The sequence below is a fragment of the Canis lupus genome, chromosome 6 (genome assembly GCF_003254725.2).
Source record: "Canis lupus dingo isolate Sandy chromosome 6, ASM325472v2, whole genome shotgun sequence".
Lineage (NCBI taxonomy): Eukaryota > Metazoa > Chordata > Mammalia > Carnivora > Canidae > Canis > Canis lupus.
This window is the reverse complement of record NC_064248.1, coordinates 60936435-60949791: the sequence shown is the minus strand read 5'-3', so window position 1 is coordinate 60949791 and position 13357 is coordinate 60936435. Positions and strand designations below refer to the sequence as shown.

The window sequence follows — 13357 nt, the reverse complement described above, 5'->3', positions numbered from 1 at the left end:
ATTTATTTTCTATCAGGAACTCTAATCAGATGGAGGTGTAAAGAAGCAGAGCGCTTCTTCTGAGCTTCAGAGGCACCTCACTATGATCTAGGATCTTTTTTAAATTGGATAGGCATGGAATCAGAAACCTTCCAATATATCATCACTCAGTTCATTGAGCCAAAGATTTCTTGGAAATTGGAACATGGTTGAGATAGATACATACATCAGTTGTTTTATTTTTATGAGCTACAAGTTGGCATAAATGATAATAAAACGACTTTTTAGAAAGTGACTTAGGCCAGCACATCTAAGTCAGACCATGTCATAAAATTCAGAAATAATGTTATGGCCACTGAAATGGGGTTTATTGAGTCTTAAAAGTAAACTCAGTTGTTTTCATTTCGTGTGTGTGTGTGTGTGTGTGTAATTGTGAATGTGTATCTAGCTAGCTACAGAGAGAGCCTAAGAGAATTTGAGAGAACTCTAAGGACTGTCAGAATGCTTCACGAGAAAATGTTCCTGTCCTATCTTCATCTTCACTAGAACTGTGCCTTTAATATTCCGTAAATCGCTGAAGTACAGTCTTTCCAGTCATTTACAACTACCAACTCTGCAGACAATTTGTACAGCAATAGATTGTATGCTGTGGAGGACACAAATGCATACTGCATGATCCCTCAAAGAAGTTTTCATTGTAGTTGGGAGAGAATATAATACACATTAAAAAAAAAGTACATGAATCAAGTTCTTCAGATAAAGGTGTATAGATAGATACACATAACTAGAGCCTATGAGCTGGCTATTAGAAGGTAGTATACAATTAATTTACACAAGTCCAAAGAAAATAAGAGTAACTTTGGGCCAGAATCATTGGAAAGATAGCCTTCATGTAAACTAGATTGATAGAAGGAAGGCGCTTTTAGAGGAAGAAAATGTAGTCAGCAAAGGTATATAGATTTAAGTTACATATCACATACTTGAGAAACAGTAAAACGCTAATCTGGCAAACATGGCAGTTACACATAGAGATAAGGCTAGACTAGCATTTCAAGGTCAGAGTATAAAGCATTTCTTAAAGCCAGGATAAAAAGTTTGGATTTTTTTTTGTTGAGACATTGGAAAGCATTGAAGGTTTCTGAGTAGAGGATATTAGAAGTGACTCCTTAGACTAATCTGGTAACTGTACAGAGCAGGGTGAAGGAATTGAGGGAAGGAGTGAAGGGAGCCCATTAGAAAATGATTGTAAGAATGGAGACACGGCATTGAAGGACCCTGAGAGGAGCAAGATTGAAAAAAGAAGAGATGGATTAGAAAGACATTACCTGGGCAGCCCGGGTGGCTCAGCAGTTTAGTGCCACCTTCAGCCCAGGGCCTGATCCTGGAGACCCGGGATCGAGTCCCATGTCAGGCTTCCTGCATGGAGCCTGCTTCTCCCTCTGCCTGTGCCTCTGCCCTTATCTTCTCTCTCTCTCTCTCTCTCTCTCTCTCTCTCTCTCTCTGTGTGTGTCTCATGAATAAATAAATAAACATTTAAAAAAAAAAAGAAAGACATTACCTCAATGATGTCAGGAGGGTATACAAATCATCAATATCTGAGGTCATTTCTGCTTTGTACAATGAATTTTTGTTTGTTTTAATGAGAAAAGGGGAGAAGACTTAAATGTAGTCTGTAGAAGAAAGATTTAGAAATGTCCTCACAGTTGCCAGAAGTATTGAGTATGAAGTAATATTGGAAAGTCAAATGAAAATGCACACTAAGTATTAGAAGATGAGAAGTGATTGATCTGGAGGTACAGATGTAGAAGTCTTGTGCCTAGAAACGATAAATAAAGCCAAGGAAGTAAGAAGTGTGAATAAGTTAAGGAAGGGAGTGGGAAAAGAGATCACTGAGATGAATTTCCATACCCGATGGAAGGACATGCCTTCAAAGAAGATGATGATAGTGCATTCAGAAAGGTACAGAGAACCAACAAAGCCAGAAAGGGGAGTGGCCAAAGACATAGACAAAAAGCCTTTAGGGGCAGAGACCAAGAGATTTTCAGAAACGAGAGATGGTCAAATGCTATCTAGGTCAGGGAGAGCAAGAACCAACAAGACATTGTATTTGACTATGAGGGAGGCAAGGCAGGGAGAGAGACAGGCACAGACAGACACATTCCATTTATCTAATGCTTACAATGAACAGTCACTGTGGTAGATTCTTTTGCATCCATGATTTTATTTCTTCCTTGTTTTTTTTTTTTTTTTAAGACTTTATTTATTTATTCATGAGACAGAGAAAGAGAGAAGCAGAGACACAGGCAGAGGGAGAAGCAGGCTCCACGCAGGGAGCCAGACGTGGGACTCCATCCTGGGTCTCCAGGATCATGTCCTGGGCTGAAGGCGGCGCTAAACCGCTGAGCCACCCTGGCTGCCCCTTATGTCTTCCTCAAAGTAAGATCGTGTCCTCCTTTTTTTACATAAGGAAACAAATGCAAAACTTACATTTTCTGGGTTCAGGATTCAAACCCAAGTCATTGACCTTTTTGCTATATCATGGAGAAAATCATCTGTAAAACAAATGGGCAGATTATGAACTGTGGTCTGCTGTTGTCTTTTGAATGTTGCCAGGATAAAGAGAATCATTCCAGTCCAGTGCCACCCAACACCAGCTGTAAGGATTTTTTGGCTCTATCCTCAGAGAACTGAGGTTTGGAGTCCTTAAAGACACGTATAAGGTCAAACCTGGTTCCAGAAACTCAAGAGGCCTGACTCAGCTCTCATGCTCTTTCTATTCTTTCATACTTTTTCTTCTCAGAATTAACAGGTGGCATTTGTAAAAGTCTCACAACGACAACTAGAACTCCCAAGTTTGTTCTCTGGGATCTCAGTATCATTTCAAATAGGTAGTGCCTACTGTTAAAATGCCTGTGACAAACAGTAAGTACCTGAGGAAGTGAAGCTGATTAATTTTAGTTTGATAACCTGTGAGTCTCTTTCCCTTTTAAATAATTCAGTCAGATGCCCTGGCCAGGAGGGTATACAAATCATCAATATCTGAGGTCATTTCTGCTTTGTACAATGAATTTTTGTTTGTTTTAATGAGAAAAGGGGAGAAGACTTAAATGTAGTCCTCCTTTATATTCTTTTCAAATGATTTCACATAGAGAATCTTTAGCCTTGTTTTTATTTAATTTCCCTTGTAGGGGAGCTAGAAAATGCAAATACACAAGTTCAGCATGAACTAGTACTTATTCTCAAAGACAAATTATTACCTGGGAGAGGGGAGGATTTAATTCATGCAGTAAACAAAGCAAAACAACCCCCCCAAAACTCCTATATACATTGGCATTAAACAAAGATAGGAGAAAAATCTGCTTAACTTTCCTTAATATCTGAAGTATGTTTTTATAACCCACCTATTTCATTCGCCAGCTCATCCCACCCGCTGCTGCCTGTGTATTTCATAACTTACCCTTTTAAGGTATTTGATAACTAAGACCTCCATTTATGGCTCACCTATGTTGCTTTGTGTCTGTTCTAGACCTTTGATGAGTGTGTAGCTGAAGGCGGCTCAGACTGTGCTCCGGAGAAGCTCTGGCTTCAAATCCCATTCTTCTGTGGCCACAGCTCGGAATGCTGGTAGGGACATAGTTAGCTTAAGTTGATAATCTTCTTTATTATCTCTGTATTCTGTATTTCGCAAGTGTGAACGTACTAGTCAAGGGCTAGATATAGGGCATTTAGTGAAAGACCGGATTAAAAATAGCATGTAATTAAATCTCTAGTTTTATAGTTACCTTTAAGTGCATAGAAAAGATTCTTCATACATCATATCCTTGCAGTCTTTTCACAGATGCTGGTTTTTAATTTATTGTTTTTGGTATTACCATGTTTTGCTATATTCCAGCAGAGCTCTTAATTAGAGGCCAGGGGTCATTTCATAAACCTCATTTTCTCCTAAGCTTATTGTTTTAGCCACTCATTTTAGATCAAGAAAAGGCTTAGTGAGTACATTATTCACCTGGTTTTACTGTTAACTGATTTTTTTACCTTGAGAAAAGCCAAGGTTATGGTTTAGTCTGCTAATAAACGTGAGGTGGAAAATAAATTTTATCTTTAATGAAGAGTTTATTTCCTCTGAATGTGCAGAGTTTTCAGTTTTTAAAAAATAGTACATGTTTATATATATTTATTTGTTCTAATCATTTTAATAGGAAAAGCAGAAAGAGGAACACATTCAAAGTTAGTATTTCTTCCTTAAAACCATGATGAGAAATGCAAGGAATGCCTTCTTTTCCTCGTTATATGAAACATGTTATTAGATCATTGTGAACTGTAAGGTCCTACTCAGTAGACTATATCAGATCATAATAACAGCATAAAAAGAATTGGAATCATAGGAAGAACATCTCAATTTTTAATCATTTCCTTAGAACAGGGATTGGCAAATTACAACCTGGAGACCAAATTTGGCCAATCACCTGTTTTTTATAAATAAAGTTTTATTGGAACACAGCCATCTCCATTTATTTACTTCTTGTCTATGACTGTATTCATGCTGCAAGAGCAATGTTAAATATTTGTAACCAAGAACATATGGCCTGCAAAACCTAAGATATTTACTCTCTGGCACTTAACAAGAAAAAGTTTGCCAATCCCCGCCTTAGAGCAATAAAAGGGTACTGCTCTTTTGGACGTTAGTGAGGTGATTTTAATTGAACTTCTTTAGTATGTTTCATAGATTCATAGAACTGGGAAGGACCTTCAACTCCCCTCCCACCAAAGACATTAATAAAAGGGCATTAAGATTTTGGATGGACATGTGCTTATTTTCTCCATAGTATATAGTGTCAGAGGCATCAAAAATACTTAGATTTCACAGCTAGGTTTTTAATTCCTTTTCTTTGGTTTTAGGAATGTGGGAAGCAGGTGGGCTATGGATCAAGCCAAGTATAACCTAATTAATGAATACTTTCTGGTGGGAGTTACTGAAGAACTTGAAGATTTTATCATGTTGCTGGAGGCTGCTTTGCCCCGGTTCTTCAGGGGTGCTACAGAACTCTACCGTACAGGTATATAAAGGATAGGTTTCTTGTTAAAGCTGTCTTTAACTTTGTTTGTTTGGAACCTGAAAAATATGTGGGATTTGATGTTTCTTGAGTAACTCAAAGCACAAGAAATAACTGCATAAAGGAATGTATATTGCCTGTTTCTTCTTAACCATTTTCAATACAGAACAGTGCCTGGCACACAGCTGGTGTTCATTAAATATTTTTTGAGCAAATAAACATGATAGTTAGAAGGCATTGTAGGGATAGTGGAAAGATATGATCTGCAGAACCAGCCTTAGTTAGAAATGTGTAATATTAGCTAATGCCAGACACCAAACATTATGACCATATTGCACCTGAGTCCTGCCTAATGCTGTTTAGAGTAAGGATGGGATGGTGAGACTGAGTCCCACCCATGATGATCAGCATGTGCTGTGTCTGTCCTGGTGAAATGTGCTTCAGCAGCCTCGACTGTATGACATATCTGGAAGTGACAGGGCTCTAATCCAATCTAATGTGGATTTTTCCCCCGTTCTTTGGTAAGGTACAATATAGTAACTCTTCCTAGAGTATGCATATGCCCTACCTTCTAACAGGTTATGGTAAATTAGTATTAAGTTTGAAAGTAGAGATTCTATCATATTGAAAAATTAAACTAGTCAGAGCACCAAGTATTTGAGATTAGAACAGTATAGCATGAAAGGCGACAGCCTGCGCTTTACTGAGTGGTAATCCTTACTTTTAGTATTTGACATCTCATTGTTTTTTTTTTTTTTTTTTTTTTTTTTAAGATTGTATTTATTTATTCATGAGAGACACAGAGAGAGATGCAGAGACATAGGCAGAGAAAGAAGCAGGCTTCTTGCAGGGAGCCCAATGTGGGACTCGATCCCAGGACCCCGGGATCATGACCTGAGCCAAACACAGACACACTCAACCACTGAGCCACCCAGACATCCCTCATTAAGTCTTTAACAGGTTAAGGATTTACACTATAAAAGAATAAATCACAGTTTTAGGGGTGCTTGGGTGGCTCAGTCGGTTGAGTGTTTGACTCTTGGTTTTGGCTCAGGTCATGATCTCATGGGTCCTGGGACTTGAGCCACAAGTTGGGCTCCTCACTCAGCAGGGAGCCTACTTGAAAGATTCTCTCCCACTGCACCCTCCCCCCCCATGCTCACTTACTCTCTCTCAAAATAAATAAATCTTTTTTTTTTTTAAATGATATTTCTAGTATGATTAGGGTACCAGTTTTGCCTGAATGATATTAATGCAAAAACAGTTGTTAATGGCCTTCAGTGTGCCACATCAACTCAATCCATCTCTCCACATAAAGAAGCATCGCTCTTTTGGGTGTTCTCAGAATTATTCACCTTTTCTTTTTTTCCTTTGTAAGTAGGAAAGAAATCTCATCTTAGGAAAACCACAGAGAAGAAACTCCCAACTAAACAAACCATTGCGAAACTACAGCAATCTGACATTTGGAAAATGGAGAATGAGTTCTATGAATTTGCGCTAGAGCAGTTCCAGTTCATCAGAGCCCACGCTGTACGGGAAAAAGACGGAGACCTCTACATCCTCGCACAAAACTTTTTCTATGAAAAGATTTACCCGAAATCGAACTGAGTGCCAGGTGTGACTGTTAGGTTCTTGAACTAAAACCTTGACCCTGTCTTCACCTTAGTACTCAGCTCCACAAGTTGGGTTGGGGATCGGTGTATAAGACCATGTGTATTGAGCCACGTTAGGGGGCAGTAACACGGAGGAAGTGGATACTGGCTGGTAAGTTTCAGTGGCCTAAGAGGTTTAAGTTTCTGCCTTTTTTTTTTCTTTTTTTCTTTCTTTCTTTTTTCCTTTTTCTCCCCCCACCCCCCAGTTAAATTTTGGTGGGAGTTATAATTTCCTGCCTGGAAAAAGCCTACACATCACCAAAAATAAACACATAGCAGGTCTCATTGGAGGCTAAATACAATTTCAAAAAAAGTTCTGGTATTCTCTTTTTGATAAAGCTTTTTGTTTTTTTCACCTAACCATGAATGAAGATGAATCCATTTGCTCCTTCCACCTTCACCTGGAGGTTTGGGTTATACACCTCTACTGAATAGTGTTACTAACTGTTTGGCAGTGTGTGCTTTGTTTCTGTGAATCATGTCTCATGAAATTTATTGGAATGTTTGATACTGTTTGCTAAGAATGTTTCTGCTATAGTTGGAATTGCCCATATTTATGTAGGTTGTTTGAATATTCTTAAAAAAAAAAAAAACCAAACCTGATCATTAGTGTTAAAAACCAATTTTAAAAGAGAGCAGTATTTCTCATTCCTGTCTCCCCTGTCTCTAAGACTGGGAAGACACTTCAAAGAATGTTGACACTTTCTGGAATTTTAGTTAAGGCTTCCACACATTAATATCAAAAAAGTAAGTTTAGTACGTTCCTCCATGGGTTATTTGTAGAGCGGCAAACTGACATATTGGTGACTCCATATTATGACTCATTAGTGAGCTGTGGTATGGGTAGGATTTCCCTACTTCTGTACTTTTACTTGTAGACTATTTTTACTAAGGTGCTTTATAATGTGTTTTAAAGCATTGCATTTACAAAAAAAAAGAAAGGAAAATGCTGTAAATATTGCATATTTTATGTATTTGGACCAAAAGGTTATAAGTAATTAGGTAAAAGTGGTTTTGCACCAGTTTTATTATTTCAAGTAAAATCATCAGACCTACTGTTCTTGTAGTTCTCGTTTAACTTTACTGTTAAGACATCACTGAAATGAACTTCAGTAACCTTTCAATTTTGATACACAGTACATTATTCATAATTGGGGGCAGTAGTCAGAGTGGAAAGAGTACTGGCCAAGGAGTCAGAAAATTTGATTTCTGGTCCCGGCTCTGCCACTTTTCAGCTGTGTGATCTTGGGCAAGTCACTTAACCTCTCTTTGCCTCAATTTCCTCATCTTGAAATGAGGAGACTAATACCTGCTGTACCTACCTCACAGGGGTGTTGTGAGGAATAAACAAGACGGCACGTGAAGGCACTTTGAAAACTGTTAACGCGCTCTAGAAAAGTAAGGAATGATGGAAACATCTTTCATGTATGGTTCCATGACGTTCATTTCTTTTTGGGGGGGGGGACAAAGAAAGGGAAAAGTCCACTTCTAAGCTGGTTGGAAAAGTGGTTAATCTTGATATAAATTTATGTTTGATAAATATCTTCCATGTTGTATCTTCCCTGTTTCAACAACTTTGGAAATATGAAACACCTGTGAACTCTTAAAGATTCATGAACAGCTGCTTGAGTTCAGGAGGTTTGAGTTCTTGAAAAAGACTTCGTTAGCTGACTCAGGGCAGGGGAAATGTACTCTTCAAATTTGGGAGATTTGTCTGTTTTTATTTTACATTACCATTGAGAAATGGTAGCTATTTTATACCTCTGGGTTGTCAAGGTATATATCGCAGAGTTTAATTTCCCTGTACCGTCTTACCCTTCATAGAGTAACAGAGGTGAAGAATTTCAGAAACATTTCCTAAAAAATTTAATCTTTAAACTAAACTGTGTTTAGTTTAAATAAATACTGTTTCTGAACAAGGCCTCACCAAACTAGTAAACAAGTAAACATTTTAGGCAAGCTGCTGTAAAGGTTATTAATGGTAGGGGGGTGGAGGGAGCACTACTTATCAATCCATAAACAAATATAAAGAAAAGCTAAAAAGGAAGTTTCCAGAATCATTTAGCACCCTTTTCTCCCAGCAATTAGACAACATTAAGAGAACACTGACAGGCATATAGTTTCCTTATCTGGCTTTCTGCTTTTTTTGTGTATTTATTAACTTTTACGGATATTTATGGGAAATTTATACAAATTATTCCCTTGCCCAAAAGGAAAGCACCACTTCACAGGTGGGTGTTTGACATTTAATCTGCTAAGGAACTCCCCAATATGCAGGTTATTCTTGGAGCACATGCTAAAATCTTAATGTGCATTAACTCTTAGGAAACTAGAGTGGCATGCAGTGCCCTACGTCATGAGTGCAGTAGACTTTTCCTGTAAAGGTCCAGAGGGTAACTGTTCTAGGCTTTGCAGTCTATACAGTCTCTGTCAAAACTACTCAACTCTGTCATTTTAACACAAAAGCAGCTACAGACAACACACAAATGAGTGAGCATGGTTGTGTTCCAGTAATACTTTATTTCAAAGACAGGTGACATGCCAGATAGGGACCACAGGTTGTAGTTTACCAACCCCCGCATTAGATCATTATTTATGGAGAAATCATTTTTTAAATCTGTATTCTAGTGACCGAAAAGAGTTTATATACTTCCAAAAGCTCCTAACTTATATCCAAAGAATAGCTTTCTTATTCAGGCGGTCTCTACCCCAGATTCATAAACTTTTATGACTTAGATTGCTTCCAGGTGGGCATGTTTTCTTTCCCAGTTTAACAGTTCAGAATAGAGGCATTTATTCTATCATCTAGTAGGATTGGTTAAGGAGTATCCTTCCTTGAGACGGAGAAAGGGTTAGGTTTAATTCCGTCTGGTCCAGTACAGTCCTAAGAGTCTGACGAGTGCAGAGTCCTCGTAATACCTAACTTTATAATAATAATAATTTAAAAAAATAGGACCACTGAGACAATAATGTATTTTTTAAAAGTGGCAAATGTGGTTTTCTTTTTTCAGCCTTTGCGCTTTTTCAGTATTTTGACCATAGGGAAATTCTTTTTTTTTTTTTTTTATAATACAAAAGCAAATTAACCACTCTGAATTTTAAAAGATGATGTTATGTGTGTATGTGTGTGTGTGTATATATAAATATATACATATGTTTATTTCCTAAAAGAGGAAAAAGTACTTTTTTTGTTCAACTTGTATCAACTCCTGTTTTCTAATTGCTGTGAAATGGCAACTGTTGATAAATTATTGTGACTGTTTTAAAATGTGATGGGGAGGATATATTTTGATTTTACGGAGCTTTAATCTGTAAAGTATCACTTAAATATATCTGATAGCAACACTTAAAATATTGCATGGGGATTACTTTTCTATCATCCATACCCATTTGTGCAACTTTGAACATATTGGGTGCTTTTGAATTCTCAATGATTGGGTTTAAATTGAAAATCAGAGAACTTAAACTTACTTTTAAACTTTAAATTTTATTTTCTATTCTTAAAATTCAGTTAATGCCTATAATTTGAAATCTCTTGTTGTTCTTTCTCAATATATGTCCTGTTGGAAATTCCTAAAATTGTTAGTGCCATCAGTGATTTACAAACAGTATTTTGATATTGCAGATGATTTGCTCATTGTATTTGCATAGTTAGAAAGAAAATAGTTTGTAGACAATGATTCTCTTTTTCTAATAAAATGAAATAAAAATTCTTAAAAGCGCTAGAGAATTTAAAGGCTGGTTCCCAAGTGCATAGCTGGTCTTTTAATTTATATTCAAATTCCACATAGAGAACATCTGCGTAAGCCATCTATCTAGGTTTTCCCACTGATCATTCTCAAACACACCTATGGTCCTAGAAGGCTTTATTAGGAGAAGTACCAGGCTGTACGGTACTGTAACCTTTTATGAAGTTTGTCTGTAAGAGGCCCAGGTGCTTCGACTTTATGCTTTGAAAATTTGCCTCTTCCCAAATTAGTGCTGTTTACTTTGAGAGGAAGCAGGGCAATTGCTGTGAGAGTTTTGCATCTTTTTACCCTCTGCGGAATTGCTATACCTCGCCAACTATACTGCTGCTCAGGCAGCCTTTTGAGGGAAAAGCAACCCTGTTTCAAATGCACTGCCAATTCAGCTCCTCTGGAGTGGAGCGAGCTTTCTGATTTCCCGCAGTGGGAATTTTAGAGATTGAAATGGGCGATCGGTTAGTCAGATTTATCCTATAATTTAAGTTCATGCAGCTTTGTGACCTTTGCGGTACTATTTATAGAAGGACCGTGATGGTGATGATCTCTTTAAGACACATGACTGGTGAGCCTGTGATTTAGAGCCACCGGTGCTGTCTGTGTGGTTTTTTTTTTTTAGACAGCCTCCCTAGCTTTCCACGAGAGTCGGGTATGGGAGCATCTCTACAGCAGCGTTGAATGTAATTTTGAGAAACATGGATTGTATGTTTTGACTTTTATTTTATGAATACTCCGGAGAGCTAAACAGTGCCTTCCCCACCACAATCCATGTTGGAAGATGCTCGGCCTTCCTGTCTCGGCTCTCCCGCCTCTCCCTCCCCTCCCCCCCCCACGCAGTTGATTCATTTATGCAATACTGTTTCCAACTTGAAACCATTTTGTCACATCTGTTGGAGAGATAATCACTCCTCTTCCTTAACATTCTGCTAGCTTTCTGTTGTTGAAGTGTTTCAGTTGATTACCTGATGCAAAAGCTATAAAATAAACACTCAGTGGGAAGGGGAAAAATGGTTTGGTGTCCTGTTTTAATATTTTCTTCCGTAGCCTTGACACTGATGGACGTTTTCCAAGTGGACTCGGTGTTGGATGTCTCAGCTATCACCGCCTCAAGAAACGTATGCATCATCATTGGTCTGTAATGATTTTCTGGCTTATTTGTGACATGCAGACAGACATGCCCCTGCCGCTTTTTTGCTTGGTACTTCATCATTAGTATTGAAATTTCAGATAGAAAATGTACAAGGTATACTTAATACGTACACTTAATTAGAAGAATAAAGGAAATAAGGGCTATCTTCTTAGAATAAAAAGGAGGTGTGGGGGGTAATCTGATTAACATTTATGCGCAGTGCAGACATGCCCATGATGCTTTTACAGAATATACTTTTTTTTTAATTTTTATTTATTTATGATAGTCACACAGAGAGAGAGAGGCAGAGACACAGGCAGAGGGAGAAGTAGGCTCCATGCACCGGGAGCCCGACGTGGGATTCGATCCCGGGTCTCCAGGATCGTGCCCTGGGCCAAAGGCAGGCACCAAACCGCTGTGCCACCCAGGGGTCCGAATATACATTTTTAATCATTGTTTTTTCACCCTTAAAGGAGGAACTCTCAGTTATGTAGATTGCCAATTTCTAGCCACTGGCTCATTGTTCTGAGCAAGTAATTGCTTCTTTTTGTATTATATAGTCTTGTGGTGAATAACATACCAGTTCACTGAAAAGATTGGAAACAGAATTTGGTCTGTACATGGTATGAGAGTCAGAGGGGCCTCCATTTACGGTGTGACATTAGTAAATGGGGAGAACAGTACTGTGAACTGAAGGTTGGACATCGTGGATATGAACTGCTGGCCCGGGGCAGACTAATAACTACAAGCTCTTCTATGCTCTCTTAGAATATTGTTAGGAAGCTGGCCTGCCCTTCTGACCCTGCGGAGCGCTAGTTGTGTCACTTTATAGAAGATTTAATAGATTTTTTTTTAAGATTTTATTTATTTATTCATGAGAGACACACAGAGAGAGGCAGAGACACAGGCAGAGGGAGAAGCAGGCTCCATGTAGGGAGCCCGATGTGGGACTCCATCCCGGGTCTCTAGGATCACGCCCTGGGCCAAAGACAGGCACTCAACTGCTGAGCCACCCAGGGATCCCATAAATATTTTCAAATGCCACTGAATTTTATTTTTTACTGACAAGTTATTATTATAATGCCTCCTGTGTGCCCATAACATATTCTTGGTTCTGATACCTGCTCTTGTCTCCAACTACAAATTTCCTATGAGAAAAGTGTGAGGTGGGAGGTGCTAATTGTGCTGAAGGAGGCTGGACTTGCATATTCCAGAAGTGGCTGTGCCCACATACTCTATTTGAACAGTGTGGACTGCCAAGAAGTACTTGTGTAAAGCTGAGGATGCCTGGACTAAAATGGTTTGCCCTCTTTCAACATAAAAACCAACAACAAACAAACCTATACTCTATTTAAGAAAAGAAAACATTTGCCTTAGACTTACGAATCAGGTGATCATGTTAGATGTCCAGGTGTTTAGGACATCTGAAGAACAAATTTAATACCCAGTGATTGTTGCCTAAACCTTCACATACTCTCATCATCCTTACCTTTTTTAAAAAAAATAGAATTAAGCTAGTGAGCTTTCTTTATTTTTTAAGTAATCTTTACACCCAGCATGGGGCTCGAACTCATGACCCCAAGGCCAAGAGTTGCATGCTCTGCCGACTGAGCCAGGCACCCTGTCACTACCTGTTTTTTAAAGCAGCAGTTCAGCTTCTGGAACTTTCCCCCAGTAACACGTACAGAAATGCACATGCCAAGTCACTATCCCTGGGTTTTCTTTCTCTGAAGGCATCTCCCCACCACTGCCTGACCTGGTCTTCTCCATGCCCTGTCTCACCTTTGTTACCACAGAGCA

General features: G+C 38.6%; 1 protein-coding gene across 2 annotated transcripts in view; it reads left to right on the top strand.

Annotated features, from left to right (window-relative positions):
- The window catches only part of HS2ST1 (heparan sulfate 2-O-sulfotransferase 1), a 174459-nt gene extending 164038 nt beyond the window's left edge, over positions 1-10421 (top strand). Inside the window, exons 5-7 of one of the 2 annotated variants that reach the window (XM_025417750.3) lie at positions 3506-3603; positions 4879-5036; positions 6412-10421. In XM_025417750.3, the coding sequence (XP_025273535.1) occupies positions 3506-3603; positions 4879-5036; positions 6412-6641 (486 nt within the window). In that variant the 3' untranslated portion in view covers positions 6642-10421. The remainder of the gene's footprint in view (positions 1-3505; positions 3604-4878; positions 5037-6411) is intronic. The other variant, XM_025417751.3, reaches the window with a different exon arrangement.
- The last annotated feature ends 2936 nt before the right edge of the window (positions 10422-13357 follow it).